Source organism: Mastigoproctus giganteus, chromosome 9, assembly GCF_048544385.1.
Source record: "Mastigoproctus giganteus isolate SK-2022 chromosome 9, ASM4854438v1, whole genome shotgun sequence".
NCBI lineage: Eukaryota > Metazoa > Arthropoda > Arachnida > Uropygi > Thelyphonidae > Mastigoproctus > Mastigoproctus giganteus.
Genome location: NC_143583.1, coordinates 222681770 through 222700168, shown reverse-complemented (window position 1 = coordinate 222700168; position 18399 = coordinate 222681770). Strand labels below are relative to the sequence as shown.

The window sequence follows — 18399 nt, the reverse complement described above, 5'->3', positions numbered from 1 at the left end:
CTTAGGGTACAGCTTGGTGACAGTGGGGAGGAATCTTCTGGTCACTGCACCTTTTTCTGTGTTGCTCCATCTCCTCTGCCAAATCTGGATGAGGTGGTCGGTGATTCTTCTCTTCTCATAGTTGCGGTCATTAGTGATGTCAGTGGTGAGGTCATACATCGTAGCCGATGTGTTTCTGGCAAGATGGTAGAGCAGACCACAGCGGGTAGCTTCGAGATCCAGGGGTAGAACTCCTACTAGGACTTGGAGGGCAGCCGTGCTAGTTGTTCTAGTTGCTCTCGACATTACCCAGTACTCGACTGCGAGGAATCTATTTATGTACGACGTCGGGGCAGAAGACAGATTGGTGATGCATACAATGCGATAGGTTGTAGGCACCGCTGGACGTATCCTCCGACTATATCTACGTTCAGTAACCCCGTCAGCTCTTGTCGAATTGCCCACATCGCCGAGAAAGTCTTAGTTTTCATGGTCGAGAAGTGGGTCTGAAAAGTGAGGCCCTCGTCCCAAGTCAAGCCGAGGTCGGTGTGAGACTTCACTTTCCTTATCTGCACTCCATTGTGATAGGCTGTGATGTCATTTTTTATTCTCTTTTTTGTGAAGGTAAGTTGAGCTGACTTTGATGCATTTATTTCCAGACCTATTTGCAGTAGATATGCTACAAGGCTGTCGATCAGGACGGAGACTCGCTGATTAGTCAGGCGAGTTTGTTCAGCTTCTTTAGATGTTATGTATAATTTGAGGTCGTCTGCATACGATGAGAAATCAGTATACCTTGCGAGGAAGGGTTCAAGGGCAGCGGCGAACAGTACACAGGATAGGACACCTCCCTGTGGTACTCCTCTCGTTATACTGCACTCCTGTTGGAAGGATTTATAACTGATGATGAGTTGTCTTGGTGTAAGGATGCGGTTGATGGTTTTTAGCAGGCTTCCAGTAATGCCAAAGTACTTTTCCAGAATGTTGATGAGAGCGGGAATTGAGAGCTTATCATAAGCAGATGAAATATCCAGGAAGATGACGTCTAGCTGAGATTTACTGTTGAGAGCAGTTTGAATTTTAAATAGGGTATCCAGCAGGTTTGTATATGTAGATCTTTAGGGGATCACGGTGTGCAGATGTTTCGCTCTATGAGAGAAGCATTGGGCGATCAGTGCTGATAAGATAGCTTTCTCAAACACTTTTAATAGAGAGCAACCCACTGAGATTGGTCTCAAGCCCTTAGGTTCCTTTGGGTTTCTTCTTTTGGGTATGGGTTGTATCCTGTAGTGATTCCACATTGTCGGGATTGATCCGGACTTCAATATGCGGTTAAAGATTACAAGAAGGGGCTCCACAATGAAGGCACTACACACTTTAACCATGAAGAGAGGGAAGCCGTCAGGACCAATTGTAGATTTATTAGGAAGTCTATTGATGGTATTTATAAGTTGTTGTTTTGTTAGCGTTATAGTTGAAAGGGGCTGTCTGGAGTGCATGATGAAATCACTTAGGTTTGGGGTTTTTGGGTCTAATGGTAACTCGTTGAAAGTCGAAGATACCCATTCCTGAAATACCTTCTCATCGATATGGAAATCTATGTTGCATTTGTGTGTAATACGTTTCGAGCGGTTTATTCTGTTGAGTGCCAGCTGCCGGATTGCATTTCGTTTACATTTGAGTAAGGTTGCCCGCTCTTTCTTGTACATCTGGTAGTCAGCTGAGTTATGGTACTTTTTCCATATTCTGAATGCTTTTTGTTTCTGTCTTTCTATACTTCTGTCTCTCACCCTCCCAGCTTTCAGTCTCCCCTCCTTCTCCAGCTTTCCAACTAGCGTTCATCCCATGTCAAAATTATCCTAGCCCTACACCCAAAATTCTTAATTCCACACTGTATAACTTAAAACTCCTTTGGCCTGACCCAACCTCTAGCGCACCCCTTTTTTTTTTTTTTTTTTTTTGATCCTACCCATTGAAATCCCAGGAAATTAGGTGGCAGGACCTGCCAGAGTACTTATTTAAAAGTACTGGTGTACCAGGCTTGCCTCCACGGGCTAAGTGTGGGCAACGTAGGGGTACAGCGGCTAAATGGCCAGATGAACAACGGTACACGACACTACATCCAACAATATCCATACACTTTTAAATCTCTGGCCTTTACAGTGTTCTGTAACACACGACAATGTAGACTACACGGAGATGGGGGAAACCCATGGTGCCGTTAGACCCTAAACACACTTTACACTTTACTTTACTTATGAAATTACACCTCTCGATGAATTGAGTGTTCTGTGTGGTGTCACTGTTGTGGGTATTCCACCGATTGATGTTACCCGGAGTAGCTGTTCAGACTGCCCATCATTTTTAGTTTCAATTAAGAGATCCCCAGAACGGAGCCTCAACAGATTTGGGTGAACCTGCTAACCCATCTAACCCTTTCTGTATAAAGAAGGGTGACATTTTGCCAATCGGTTTTTCGCTGGTGGAGTGTATAATTATGAACCTTGGGACAGGCCCTAATGGTATTTCAGTTCGGTGCCTCTTTGTAGCAATAGTGCTGTCTGTGTTGTCGTCTATGTTTGCAGATAGGGACTGGGTTGAGGCCCCTGAAGAAGTAAGTTTATCAGGATTCATGGAGTTAAAGTGGTTCAGTGCCAGGGCTCCCCACCCACCACGGAGCTTAAATGGAAGCCCACTACCCGGGTTCAATAAATGCGTTCTGGAGTGGAAGGCCAGGGCTACCAGACACCATACCTGTATCGCCGCCAGCCTGAACCTGATCCTCGGAACATGAGAGTAGGGGCATAGCATTGACACGTTTGACCCTAGCAGGCAAGCCTACTAGCCGATTGATCCTAGCCAGGCCTTCCAGGACGACCCGTATTGTCGAAGCAGGGACCAAAGTGGTGTACTGAAGCTGGGCTCCTCAACCACCAGGATCCCCCTTTCCGAATTTCCACGGGTCGCAGCGCATGGCAAACACGCCGGATTCCATTGATGTTAACCTGGAACCTAGGCTGTCGGTGTTGGATCCCAGTGAGCTAGTCTGGAAGTCCAGCAGCGTCACTGGGAGGTCCCCTCACCACGTACAGATGCCTACGCCGAGGGGAAGAATTCCGTATAACCCAATCCACCAAGAGTTCCAACTATTGGACACTCAGGAAGAGTACACAGCACTAACTAACTTCGCAATACAATTATTCACAAGGAAAACAATTATCGCAATGCCACCTGATCCTCGTGAGGATAATAACACCCAATATCACAAACCAAATGTCATGGACGAACTAAAAATAAATGAGAAACAGAACAGTCAAAGCAAGAGCAAAAGAATAAAATCTCAGCATGAAGAAAGAGACACGACATTTGAGCCTCAAGAGACCTACGTAGGGCTACTCCTCCTGGGAGAGACCAAAGCAAGAATCCTGCGGACCAATCACCTCACCGCAACGAATGAAGTTCCTGAAAATTATATGAAATGGCATCAGAACTAAAGTGCCATCTGGCTATCAAAACTCGTACCTGCGCGATCTCTTAAAACCATAATCCCAGTGGGGGAAGAGAGACACATGCTCCCTTCCCCCTTGCCAACTCTATTTCCCTCTAGTGAGGGATGGGCATTCCCCACTGAAAAACGGGAAGGGGTCGCCTTCCCTATCAATCCCTCTGCTTCCTATTTCCCCTAGCCTTCTGCCTCCTAACCCAAATCTGTCATCTCACACAGCGATTAGCCCTACATCAAAATTTTAAGCCACACAAATTCTTGCCGGATCCAATTAGGCAATTTGCAATAACACATCCTCGCGACTATTTATTTTTCTAATTTTTATTTTATTTATTTTGGTCCTATCCACTGAAATCCCAGGAAAGTAGGTGACAGCACCTACCAGAGTACTGATTCAATCACTGGTAATACCCGGCCGGCCTCGACGTGACTGGCATTGGTAAGGTAGGGCACCAACTAGGGGCCCGATGAACAATGGGCACAACATACTACATATCCCATACTTTTAAATCTCGGGCTTGACAGATACAGAGAACACACGGAGATGGGAAAAATCCCAGGAACTATTAAACCCTCAACATACCATACCTCCAGAGAGGTAGAACCATTCGGCCGTTGCATTGTTACATGTGAGAACATTCAAACATTCACTTAAAGTAGAAAAATCAAGTGACTTCCAGAATCACAAAAAACAACCGCTTCACCATGGTCGCGCATTAATTTTTAGGTATAGGTATATTTGGGTCTAACGGCTCCTGGGATTTCGCCCGTCCCCGTGTATGTACATTGCACCGGATAACGTAGGGATTTAAAAGTATATGGGACATGTGTGGTATGTAGGAAATTGGGTCCTTGTTCATCTGGCCTGTTAGCAGCCGGGCTCCTAATGGAACCCAATGTTACCATACCTCGCCACGGGAAGGCCGGCAAAGTGGTGTTACCTGTATAGTACTCACGCGGATTCTACCACCTACTTTCCTGGGATTTCAGTGGCTAGAAACTATAAAAAAAAAAAAAAATTAGCTTTGGTGATTATTAGCGTTTGTTAGAATAATTAAGAAGAAGCTTGCGAGGCTATACGCTGATATAATATTTTCTATATACCTAAATGGGTCGGGCAAGAAATTTTGATGTACAGTAGTTAACTTTGGATGCGTCGGGTTGAAAATGATGTGAAAGTCAACAGTAAAGAAAAGGAAGTAAGGAGTCGACAGAGAGGATGGCCCCGCGATTGCAGTGGAGAAGGCCCGTGCCCACCAGAGGAAAGAGATTTGGGGAAGGGGAAGAGTGGGGTGAGCAAAGCTGCTCTCCCCACGTCAGGGGAAATAATGCACCGTTCAAGAGAGAAATAGTGTATGATGAGTCATATGACCACTTTGGATGTCCTTTAGTCCAGGTGTCCAACAAAGCAATGAGGTTTTTCTGGTCTTCTGTGGTGTCTCTGACCGAGTTGAGTCACAGTCTTAGTTGTGTTTCCATTACTCTGGTCCATTGAGGGATGGCTGTTGTCTCGTGATTGATATTGTCCTATTCGTGGATTTGTGAACTTTTGAGATACCTCCACTCAAGGGGAGGGGAGAGTCAGTTGTCTTGTGAACAGATTTTGCGCAAAAAGTGCAAAGGTTTTGTTCGTCTCTAGCTATTGCAGAATGATGTCCTCCTTGGTTTAGAAGAAGTGAGTGAATCTTGGTGTATAGTTGACATCTTACATCTTCGTAGTGGTCACACCTGATCTACGAGTGTGGCCATTACGAGTGTGACGTTTTCGTAGTGGTCACACTCGTAGACCAGGTGCTCCCAGGACTCCTCCTGTTCACAGGAGCACGGTGGAGTAGCTGAGATTCCTGAGTAATGAGCCATGTCCATGTTTGGAGTCCGGGCGAAAACCAGGCTGGGAGAGAGGACAAACTTAATCGACATCCGGTATAAACACAGATGTGTGTTCTCCACTGAGAACACACATCTGTCTGTTCTCAGCGGTTTTGGAGATTGCTGGGTCTGTGGTAAATCCTATAAGGTTGGCTAATTTTCCTTCGGAATATTGGTATAGCAACCTCCAGCGCGCAATCTCCAATTCCAGGGGAAGGCATCCTTCTAGGACCTATAGTGCGTGGGTGCTCACAGTGCATCAAGCTCTTGTCATTATAAGTAATATCGATTGGTGTGTCATCTCCAGTTTTTTCTTGTTTGACAGCTGTGCAAGTCTTTGTGTACTTAAGCCCCAGGCTAGTGCTGGGATAAAGAATGCATTATAGAGGATGCCAAGGACCTTATTCTTCAGGCTCCAGTCTTTTCTAGTGACTCTGGCCGGTAGGCTCGCATTATTTTTGTTCTCAGGATGTGGCGTGAAACCAAGGTTTCTGTCAAGACTCACTCCGAGGTATTTTATTTCTGTTTGCAAATTTATGGTTTTCCCGTTTATCTTAATCTCTGGAGGTCTTCTAGGATCAAGGAATCCTTTGAGAAGTATTGAAATTGTTTTATCTGCGGCGATAGTAAGGAGATTTGCGCTAGCCCAATTTTTGCATGTGGCTAGTGACACGGTTTGCTATGGTCTCCAGTCGTGCCCGACTGTCAGTCTGCAGCATCAGAACCAGGTCATCCGCATTCCTGGGTTATAACATTTGGAATATCCAAATTAAGAAACTCGTCAAGAACCAGGTTTCACAAGAGCGGCCCGGGAAAGAACCGTGAGACTAGCCTCTGAGGACGACTCCATACGCCTCTAGAAATAGAGGTGTACGGAGTGGTAACAGTGATTCGCCCGTTTTCAAAATAAGATTTGAGCCATCGTAAGTGATATGAGCTTCCTGTGATATGGCCTACAGGAGCCTGTTCAGAACAGCAGGCCACCAGAGAGAATCAAAGTCTCCTGCGAAGTGAATCGATATTAAGAGGAAGTATTTTGAGTTGCAGTTTTTAGCTGTTTCAATAATATTTTCTACAGCCTCTACAGCCAAGCGCCCCTTCCTAAAGCCGTATTGATTAGGCGACATGAGCTTTGATTCTTGGAAGTGGTTCTCGATTCTCTGGTAGAGGAGGAGCTCGAAGAGCTTGATAAAGATTGACAGCAAGACGATTGGCCTATACGACCCTGGCATTCCTTGTGGTTTTGTCGGATTTTTTAAGATGAGTTTTATTTGTGCTGTTTTCCACGAGGCCAGGAAGTGGCCCATCTCAGGCTCAATTTTATCTATACCAGGATTCTTTCTATTTTTCATCCTCGCTGCTGCTATGCTGTGCGCCATTGGTAAGCAATCACGGTCAACAGCTGTGGTTGCATAGAGTTATTGTCCTCACATAGTTTTCTTTGTTCCTGGGTTTGAGGCTCGGTTGCAAGAAGGAAGGTTTGGTCCAAGATATTGTCTATAAAGGATTTCCATGTTCTGGTATAGGTTCCCTGAGCTGTCTCGGTTGCCGTTATGACTTCCCCTCTGGGGAGTTTGTTTGTGGTTATCCGATACACCACTCCCCAGGGGTAAGCATTTCCTTCTGTATTTACTAGGTTTTCCCATGCGGCTTTCTTTTTTAGCTGTGTAGTCCTTTCTGACTTCACGGTACTGTTGATATTGTATATCGACCTCTGCCTGTGGCCAGGATCTACGAGCCTCTAAAATGCCTTGCAGGCACAATTTACCCTTTTCAGGAGATCTGTGAGGTCAAGCACCCACAAAAGAATGGCTTTGAGGTTTCAGGAAAAGCATCTTCTACTTGATGGCTATATCTGCCGCTTTGTGATTAGTTTTGTTACGTCTCGCTGATGTCGGTCTAGGTTGTACATTTGGGTGAATGTTTTCTGCTTTCTCCATCAGCAGCTGCTTAAAATGTTTCCAATCCGTCTTTGATATGGCATATTTTGGTAATAGAAGTAGTGTGACATGTTGCATTTGGAGTGATCTGTGGAGGTTATAAGTTAGCACTCTGTGATCTGAAGTGGTCCAGTGTTGGTATTACTCCCACGGTGAGAGGTGTCCTACTATGGAATGACTTGCAAGGGTTAGATTGATATTCGCTTCCCACATAGTGCTCGAGAAGGTGTGGGGCTGGTTTGTCCGTTTAGAATGGATAGGTCGCTGCTTGACATCTCCTGCTCTAGACGCTGGCCTGGCAGGTGATCTGCAGTTTGCATCAAGGCCTAATATAAGTTTGGCGTTTGGTAGTTGTTGCTGCAGATTCTGAAGATTTACGGAGTATGCCTTCTCCTGGTCAGGCATAGATGGACACTACGTAAAATTACCCTAGGGACGATGCAATATGGGCACAGACTGCCCAGGTCGTTCATAAGTCTGTTGTCTTAGTTACAGTGAGGTCAGGATTACAAAGGATGGCACTCCAGGGAGTTTTACCATCCACTTGGACAACTGTAGTGGGTACCCTCTAACTTGATATTTATGTGTGGGGGGGCTCTTGTAGAAGAAGTAGATCTAACTTTTCTTCTTTAGCTTTCTGAACTAGTTGTGCTACGACCGCCTTAGGGCGTTCCACATTGTGTTGTGCTATCTTCACCTTTGACAACTATGACACGTTGTAGTAGTTGTTATTACTCTCCATAATTGATTCTCAATTGTAACGCACCCTTTGCTTTAATGTAGACCGGACATTTACTCTCCCTGATGGAATGATCCGATAGTAGCGTCATGGCCCTACAGTTTGCACAAACCGGGATTTCTGCTTTTTAAGGGCAATTGTTATATTCATGTCAAGTGTTGGCACAATAGTCACAAGTGGGTTGCGATTGCTTGAAGGTGTGAGTCGTGTGGTCAGTGCGACAACACCGGAAGCATTTGGAAACAGCCACATGCTCTCTGAAACGGTGGCTGCCCCAGATTACATAGATTCTGGACTGTTCGCTCAGCAGTCCATAAAATACAATATCTTCAAAATCTGCAGCAACAATTACCAAATGCCAAACGTATAAGCGGCCGAAGACAGTTTAATGATCCAGTTAGCAGAATTTACATTTCTGGACTTTGTTTTATAACTCGGTATGATATGTTGTCGTGGCTCATCGTCGGTGGGTAGCTGACGGCAGTTTTTGGTATAGATCTCCTGAATAAGTTCTGGGGTCACGTCTTTGTCGATGCCTAATATTAGTATGCTTAGCCCTTTCTCTTTAGGCGGTTCAGCTATGAGGCCTAAGGAGGGTATTTTTGTAGTATTCTGCATAGATCTTCATCTGTATAAAGCCTTGAATGGTTTGAGCATGCTCAGTGCTGATGGGATTCTTCCTCTCGCTCAGAATAATCACCTGAGAGGGCATAAATTCAAATTGAGAAAAGACAGATGTAGGATAGACGTGAGGAAATTTGCCTTTAGCCAGCGGGTGGTTGGTTGGTGGAATAGACTTCCATCCCTTGTCGTGGAAGTTGATAGCCTAAATAAGTTTAAGGCTCAGCTGGACAGGTATTTCGAACGAACAGAAGAGTGAAGTGGAAGTGGTTATTTTTTTTTTTATTTATTTATTATTATTTTTTTATATATTTATTTATTATTATTTTTTTATATATTTATTTATTTTTTATTTTTTATTTTTTATTTTTTTTTTATTTTTGGCTGATGCTGCATAAGTTTGCTTTCTTGCATCAAATGCCTCTACTAATGCTAATCTCTGTTAGTCTCTGTTATAACTCGAAGTTTTCTTTTCTTTTTGACAGATATATGAAGTCATCCTTAAGCTTTTCGATTACTGTGTGTTTCACTTCCTCATTCGTTTTTTGGATTTCGTTGGTTCAATATTATTAGGTGTGGTTTGGTGATTGGGGTTTTCTTGGGAGCTATTCAAGTCTGACCTGTAGGACAGTTTCCATTTCTAGCGTTGATGTTGTTCCTCAGCGCCTGTGAATAAGTGGTAGCGCGCTGAGGCATATGGTTTGTCCCATTGTTTCGGAGGACCTCCAATTTTGCTGTTGAATTTTCTTCTCTAGCTGGGTTTGTACCAGGATGGTCTTCATTTTCATCCAAATGGAGACGATCTCTGCGCGGAGAACAGCGGTAATCATGTTGGTTGGCTCCTTAAAGAGGCTCTCCAGGGCAGTTCGCAAAGCAAGGGACCGCTCAAAGACGGTTTCTTCCGGGAGAGCTGTGTCTATAGGGCTCTCTTGTAGTTTATTCCATGGCTTTCCTTGGATTTTGTCATTTTGGGTGGCAGTTTGCTCTGTGGATTCCTTGTTTTCACTTTGGGAGCGAGTTTCCCTATCAGCGTTTGGTGCAACATATTTCTGGTACTTCCTCCGCTTGGGGGCAGAAGCTTCAGATTGCGTGGATTCAGTGTCCTCGTAGCCGTCCACTATGACCGTGTCATCACTGTGATCTGTCAGCGACATAGGCGCTCCAGAATTTCCTGATATCTCTTCCTTTTCCATCCTTTTCGTGTTATCGTGTTACCGAGTGCATATCGTTTTCATTCAAGAGAGGAATGAAAGAAGTCGAATGACACTAGTTAGGTGTTGCAGTGCAATTATTAGCCTTGCTGCAGAGCAATAAATTTTTGGCCTATTCCCCTCCAAAAATAGTGGGGGGGAGGTAAAAATGTTCTCCAAATGTCGGCCCCGAAGGATACTGTTACTTTCTGTATAATACCCATGGATTTCGCTTCACAGATAGTGAGCTGCAGTCAAGGTCACAGCTAATATGCTCAAACGTCAGATGACTAATCTCTGCGCCGCAGGCAAATATATTACACATTCCGCAGTACGGGTCAGTACTGTAGGTTGTCTACTGTAAGTATATGGCAGAGCGGGGGCGGGAGATACTTGATACTCATGATTTATTCGCAAAATAGATTAAAATAGTCAATTTTTATCACCTTCCCAGTCTGAAAATTTTGGGACAGTATCACAGTACGAAGTCACTCAGGTGGGAACTCCATCCCAAATCAAATGCAGGATCCATACGTGTTGACTGGGAATATTTGGCCACCCTCCCTATTTCCTTGTTGTCGACAGCATGGTGACCTGTCTGTCAACAAAGGGAACAGGTAAAAAATTCTTGTAGTCTGCTAAATAATCCATTAGATGTAAAAGTATTTTCACCTTGGGAGTCCAGGGAATTTCTTTAACACTTGACAATTTGCCTGAAACAGAAAGTACTTAAAACACATGTTTAGACACAAAGTCAGGAGCTGAAAATAACGTGCCGAACTGAACGGCTGCCACATTGGATCTTTTTTCTGAATTTTAGGTAGGTGGTAGACATCCGAGTGTCCAGCACATGGATGACTGGAACCAGGGTATCCCAGCAGAACATCGCCCAGAGCATGACACCTGTGCCACCGTCTTGTTTTCGTCCCTCTGCGTCCAGGTGCCATCACTTCCCCATCACGAAGTACACGTACCTGGCCGTCCACATGGTGCAAGAGGAAATGTGATTCATCAGACGAGACGACCTTCCAATCACTCAAGGTCCAGTTTCGATGATCGTGTGCCCATTGTAGTCGCTGTGCCGGTGTACCGTGGTTAGTAATGGCATTCGGAGCGCCACTATCAGCAGGGTTCGATGTATTGTGTGTTGTGACACATTACTCCCCTGACCGTCATTTCAATTACTGGCGAATTGCACCACAAAAACCAAACTATTATATTTAGGCCACCCTAATTATTTAATTAAATTCATATACCGTGCTGTGTGTCTTATGTTTGTTAATTGCTTCTGCTCTATGGTCAATTTGTCTGTTTTGCTGGACAAAAACCCCAGTTTCAGGTGTAAAACCCTGCACCACAAAAAAAAAAAAAAAAAAAAAAAAACCAAATTATGATATTAGTGTCCCCTGTAAATGATTACATCTACCCATGTTTATTTTGTCTGTAAATTGCTTGTGTTCTCTGGTCGATTTGCCTGTTTCCTGGACGAAAAAACCCCAGTTTCTGGATGGAAAAACCTTGCTATATACGCGTGAGACCAACTAACTCAGCCACGGAGTGAAAAAAAAGCACACTAAAGTTTCTTGCATCATCGACGGGATTTGAAACCCGGCCTTTTCCACCCAGTGTGGGAGGACGGTGTCGAAACCACTGTGCAACCCGCGCAGACAACCGCCAGTCGCCCTTCTGTTGCCCCGTACCATTCGCGAGAGTGCCTTCGCTAACATCGAGCAATGATGCGCCGTGGTCGTCCAACACTTCTTTGCCGGTTCGTGGGTTTTCCCTCCTCTCGACCACTTTCGGTAGGTATTAAACACGGCTGACCGTGAGCATCCCACCAGCCGTGATGTTTCGGATATGCTCTTACCCAGTCGCCTGGCCATTATAATTTGGCCTTTGTCAAACTCGCTTAAGTCCGCTGCCATTCCATCTGAAGAACAACAGTAACACTGTTTAATGGAGCTAACTTGTTCTCAGCTGTTCTGCCTTTCGTGACGGGCCGAACTGATATTATCAACTTCGCTGATGATATAAAGCTGTTCACTTCTATCAACCCTAGAGAACTGCTGACTACACAAATACCTTAATCCTACAGAAAATCCAGAACCTCGAGGTCTTCCTCTCCGGCTTCGGCCTTTACATCAATTCTGAGAAGTGGAAACAGTTTACTTTCTCGCTCAAACGGAATCCAACAATGGTGCAACCCGATCTAAGAGGAACCGCGATTTTTGCTGTTCAGGAACACGCTGATCTAGGGGTTATTTTTGACCAGAAGCTCTCCTTTTTTCCATACCTGCAAATAAAGTTCTGTCGACTCTGGTGGATGCTTAAGCAACAACTTATGCATATTCATGACCAGGCTGTTGGTGCAAATATATTCAGACATATATCTATCCAGTCATACTTTATGGCGCAGAAGTCTGGACTTCAACTGCCACAACGCATCTGAGACAGATTTTCGAAGGAATATTTTGGCTACTGTAGTGGGCCACATGGAAATTTCGGCTTCCTCCTGCGGCAAGGACCACCCAGATAGCGGTAGCTCTTAAAATCAGACGTCATCCTGCCATTATCCATGAGAGAAGACCCGTCTTTGGTGTATAAATGATGGTTGGCATTATTTCGGAACCAGACTTGTGGGGTAACTGTGGATGGAAAATCGCAGTACCAAGCCTTAGGGCCAATCCAGTCTTTCAGGCCACCCCAAACCAGTTAAAGTTATCCGATTGGTTCTTACCCGTGCAACAGCTGAAGTACATACACTCCTTGGACGCGACTGACCTCTACAAGTTCGCAGTCGATAAAAAATATAGGCAGAAAATATAAGCCATTGACTTCCTTCTCAGGACTACAGCACAGTAAATTTGAACCTGCTCCCGAGGACCCGTCCATTACTGCCATGGATCCGTCACTACATTGTCCCAACCTTCTGCGCCTGTTCGGATGACTCCAGCACTTCAAAAGGACTGCTTCCTGGAGAATAATTTAACTTGCTGCTCTGTATATATTTTCTTATATGAATTTGTCATTTTTTCTCCAATGTTTAATCCTACACTTGTATGATTATTAGTACTATTGCTTTCTCTTTCCTATCTCATCCTTGTTTATTACATTGTAATAGCCTTTACTGTAAACGTTGGCTTGTAGTCATGAAGGGTATTGTGAACGGAGTGTGCATTTTGTATGCAATGAAGAGTTCTTCTTCTAATTCCAGAGAAACGCAGCAGCACTCTACCATAAGGAAGATACACAAGCGGCATTCTCCACTGAACCTATGCGAGGATTCCCCTCCCACTCAGACGGAACAAACGAAGCTAAAAAAATAGGCAAAGAAGACACTGCATGGCAGACACTACAATGGCACTACATTAAGATCACATAGATAAAACTGCTTCAAATGCAGAGCTCACGAACGAGGGGCTCTTCCCCAAGGCTGAAGGATTCATGCTCGCCATCCAAGATCAGCTAATCAACATCACCAAAAACTATAGAAAATACATCGCCAAGGAGCCCGGAATGTCAGATAACACATGTCGACGATGCCACCTAGCCTCAGAAACGATCCATCACAGCACCGCGGGATGCAAGGTAATCACCCAGACTGAGTACACTCATAGACACGACCAGGTAGCCAGGATAATACATCAAAAGCCAACAAGAAATATACTAGTTGATCAATGAAGGTGTACCCTATTGCAAGTACAAACCCCAGGCAGTACTAGAGACTCAGAAGAATAAGTTGTACTGGGACCGTGCTATAATAACTGACAAGACAATAACTGACGCACAACAGACCGGACATAACCCTTGTCGATAAGAAGGAAAAGGCTTCCTATCTGATTGACATAGCGTTGCCCAACACTAGCAACCTCCAGAAAACCCATGAGGAAAAAATCAGGAAGTACACGAACCTAAGACAGAATATCAAAGAGATGTCGCATATGCAACAATTAATGACCATCCGAGCATTTTGTCAACTACCGGCATGGTACCAAAGATCCTACATAACAACCTGGCAGCAATAGGTCGCCCAGAGAACAAGGAACTCCGGAAAGTCACAATCCTGAACACCTGTAGTATAGTCAGAGAGTTCCTCGACCAATAGTAACCCAGGCATAACAACAACCACCCTGTGTACTTGGTAGCAATGCCCGTTACGTGGTGGTATCCCCAACTAGGGGGAATTAATATAAGAGCAACAATAATAATAATACAATACAATACAATACAAATTTATTTATCAAGAGAATTCGTTTACAATAAATAATAATAATAATAATTCTGTATGCTTAAAAAGCCCTATTTATAATTTCCCTGTGTAATGCAAATAAAATGTATTTAGCGATCACATTTACTCAGTATGAGAATTTTTAACCTTAATGTTTCAGATACTACGAGCTAGAAATAATATAAATACCTTACCTTAATGTTCCTAATGGAACGTTTCCCAGAAGGTACGGATTCCAGAAACCTGCACTACCATCACCCGTAGTGTTTGGCGTCAGTTCTTCAGCTATAACTGTTATGTCAACTCCTGGCACACTTTCCAAGGCATACACTGCTGTGCCCATTCCAATTATTCCTCCTCCAACGACGGCAACACGAATTCTAGACATTTTATCATGGACCGCTGTTTAAAAAAAATAAAATAAATTGTAGGAAATATAATTTTTAAAACTTATACTTTAAATTGCTGCAAACCTAGTTCGTTTCTCGTCAAAAATTTTATTTTATTCAAATAGGATTGTGTCAGATTGTGTTTCATGCACAATCTGGCACAATCCAAAAACCATCCACGAATCGAAAACTTTAGTTCTTGGATCAGCCAAAAACCAAAGCAGTATTGCAACAGATTATACAGGGTGAAGATTTCATTTCATAGAAATCTTGTTATCGCGCTTCGTGCAGGAAACGTTCAAACTTTGATTAAATCGACATTTAATTTTAATTATATTCAACTTTAAATCTAATTCATAATGGTTTCTCACAAATCTGAAAGCGGGTACAATTAACATATACGCTATTAGCACAAAACCGTATTATATACTGTCGTTACCATATCAACTGATTGTTGAATCAGTTAGCCACAGGAGCACTACGAGAACAGCCATATTGCATAATTGGCGTTCGCATAGTTTTTTTCGGATAGTTTCTAACGCCAGCAGAAACAGCATAACAGGATAATCCTGATTTCTGTACAGACCTTAACAGCAACAACTGTTGATAAATAGATTGGTCCTTCAGGTTGTCACAGACATTCTCTCAGATATGCCAGATAAGCTGTACTTGCTACCTGGGAGTCTAAAACGCTGATGGAACTGATATTCGGATGACATCTAAGTTAAGTGGACCCAATTTTTTTTAAGCCGAAATTGGGTCCACTTAACTTAGATGTCATCCGAATATCAGTTCCATCAGCGTTTTAGACTCCCAGGTAGCAAGTACAGCTTATCTGGCATATCTGGGTTCAGGTGACTCTCATCAACCGGTGCAATACCACCACTTTGCTTATTGGAGGCTTGAAGTGGTGGAACCCATCTTTAGTCTCTAGAGCTAAGTTCCGGTCAACCCTTCCCTATCTCTTCCATCATGCAGTGATTGATGACTTTTGGGGCTAGGATGAACATCGATCCAATCGAACCGAGATCCAATATTCCTTACATTTCGAGGGTACAGCTCTAAAACGGTGTTCGCAGGCCGGCCGCTAGTTAGTACACCTGACCGAAACTATCGGTAACCTCTAGGAGGCTTCCGGATCAGCTAGTGTATAATCTTGCTACCTCTACTCTACCAGATAGTGTAAAGTGTAAAGTGTAAAGTGTGTTTAGGGTCAAGCGGCACCAGGGGTTTCCCCCATCTCCGCGTAGGTTACATTGTATGTGAACCAGTTTACTGGAAAAGCCAGAGATTTAAAAGTGTATGGACTTTGTATATGTGTGATGCCTTGTACCGTTGTTCATCTGGTCATTTAGCCGCCAGACCTCTACTGAGGCCCGACGTTGCCCCACTTTCGCCCCGTGGAGGCAGACCAGGTATCCACTTGAATATAGTTCACTCTGGCAGGTCCTGCCACCTAATTTCCTGAGATTTCAGTGGCTAGGACCTAAAAAAAAAATAAAAATAAAATAAATAAAATAAAAAATAAAAATAAAATAAATAAAATAAAAATAAAAATAAAATAAAAAAAAAAAAAAATAAAATAAATAAATAAAATAAAATAAAAATAAATAAAAATAAATAAATAAAAATGTGATCACGTTGAGGAGGAAGTGCTAGGAGGTCAAAAGAAATGGTGGGCGAAATTGATTTTCACTTGTGGAATTTAGGTTGTGTGGGGCGTTCACTAGCGTGCAGGTAGAGTGGGGAGGGAGACTGAAGACTGGGGGGGAGATAGATAGAAGTATGGAGCCGATAGGGAAGACAACTCCAGTTTACAGTGGGGCATGCCCATGCCCCACCAGAAGGAAAAGAAGGGGTGGCGAGAAGGGGAGGTGACAGCAGGGCTGTCCCCTCATCCCCCACCAGGGACGGGTAGAAAGTAGGCCAGGCAAGGGAGCTGGCCTATTTGCCCACAGGGCATACATGTGGGGTGGCTTCAGTCGGGCGCCAAGGCGTCAGGGCTGCCCCATTTGGTATTCCCAGGAGTGGAGTGAAGATATCTCTGTCCAGGTTTTCAGTCCAGGTCTGTATGACATTTGTGCAGATCATGCTTCGTCTTTTATTAAGTAGTTACTCGTGGGATCCAGGTCCATCCACTAGTGGATATTCAGTAGGATAGGCTTCAGTCACAGTCAGGGAGGACTCCCGAAGGTCCGATTGTAGTCAATGCATTTGGTTAACAGTTCTCAAATGGAATCGGTGTCCTCCATCGGTCAGTATTTGGGAGAGTGCAGTTCAGGCACAGTCCAGTTTTATCTTGGTTCATCATTTGTTGTGATTGTTGTTGTATTTATCCTAGTTGTCCTAGATTTTCCGGCAAAGGAAGAGTCTGGCGTCTTACAAAGAGGCACTGAGCAAAGTTGGTTAGGGCATTGTAGGTTCCCTCGTCCTCCAGTAGGTAGTGCTCCTGATTTTTGGGGTTGAACTGGACTCGTGTGATGAGGTGTCCACGCAGATCTTCGTACAGTTCACACTCGTGTAGCAGGTGGTCCCAGGTCTCGAGGGAACCACATGCGCAGGCTGGGTTATCTGTCAGTCCAAAGAGGTGTAGCTTGTGGCGGATAGCTCCATGTCCTGTGAGAAGGTAGGTGACGTGGAGACCAGGGCAGAGCCATGTCGGATATTTTGGGTACACCTTTTGCAAGTTCGGAAAGAACCTTCGCGTGATGTCTCCTTTGTCAGAAATCGTCCAGCGTTGTTGCCATATCGATGTCAAGTACGTTTGCAGCCTGTATTTCTCAACTTCACAGTTATTAGCCGGGTCCGTAGTGTGGTCCTGGAAGGTTGTGACTTTGCCACGTCTGAGTTGCTGAAGCATGCCATTGCGAATCACCTCAAGATCAAGAGGGAGAGCGCCCGTGATCACTTGTAGTGCATGAGTAGAGACTGTCTTGCATGCTCGGGTGAGGGTCAATAGGATGGGTCTATGTATGATATCCAGTCGTCTGCGGTTTACCGCTGTTGAGGCTTTGTGGAACCAGACGCCGGAGGCGTATGCGATTGCCGGGATAATGGCTGCTTTATAAAGGATCGCAAGTGTGCGCCTTTTCAGGCCCCATTCGCAACGTGTGACTCTGGCAAGCATGCCAGCGTATTTTTTCATCTTAGCCTGTATATATTTTAGGTGTGGGGTGAAAGACCGATTACGGTCCAGGATAACTCCCAGGTACTTTAGTTCTGTGACTAGCTTAATTGTCCTATTGTTGATTCTTATTTGCGGCGGTCTAGTTGGGGTTAGGTAGCCCTTAAGTAAGATGGATTTAGTCTTGGTGGCCGAAATGGTGAGCCGATGCCTTTCCGTCCATTCTTGCAGTGTGGTTACTGCTGCATTCGCGAGAGTTTCTAATTGGGCTCTTGAATCTGCAGTAAGGGCTAGGGATAGGTCGTCTGCATAGGCCAATGCCTGTACACCTCCTAAGTCGAGGGAGAGGAACTCGTCCAATACATAGTTCCACAGGAGGGGGCCTAATACTGAGCCCTGGGGGCATCCTCGGTGTATCTGTCGATCTACCTTGCAGTAAGGGGCCTGTACCAGGATCCGTCTGTTTGTTAGGTAGCTTCTTATGCAGCTGAATAGATTTGATGGCAGTTGGGCTGCCCTGAGTCTTGCGAGGACGCTCGGCCACCAGAGGGCGTCGAACGCCCCTGCAAAGTCAATAGAGATGAGGAGAAAGTATTTTTGTCGGCAGCTCTCCGCCATGTTAAGGATACATTCCAGTGCGTCGAGGGTTGAGTTTCCCGGTTTAAAGCCAAACTGTTTGTTTGCTGTTAAGCTAGCTGTGAGGTAGTGTGATTCAATCCTATGTCTGAGCAGCTGCTCCAACACTTTGCTGAGCACAGTCAGGAGTGCTATTGGCCGATAGGAGTCCGGCTTGTGCTGTGGTTTTGAAGGGTTTT

General features: G+C 44.5%; 1 protein-coding gene across 1 annotated transcript in view; it reads right to left on the bottom strand.

Annotated features, from left to right (window-relative positions):
* Positions 1 to 18399, bottom strand: part of Daao2 (D-amino acid oxidase 2) — a 547438-nt gene that overhangs the window by 440338 nt on the left and 88701 nt on the right. Inside the window, exon 2 of the mRNA XM_090380937.1 lies at positions 14266 to 14473. Coding sequence (XP_090237063.1) covers positions 14266 to 14459 — 194 coding nt within the window. The 5' untranslated portion in view covers positions 14460 to 14473. The remainder of the gene's footprint in view (positions 1 to 14265; positions 14474 to 18399) is intronic.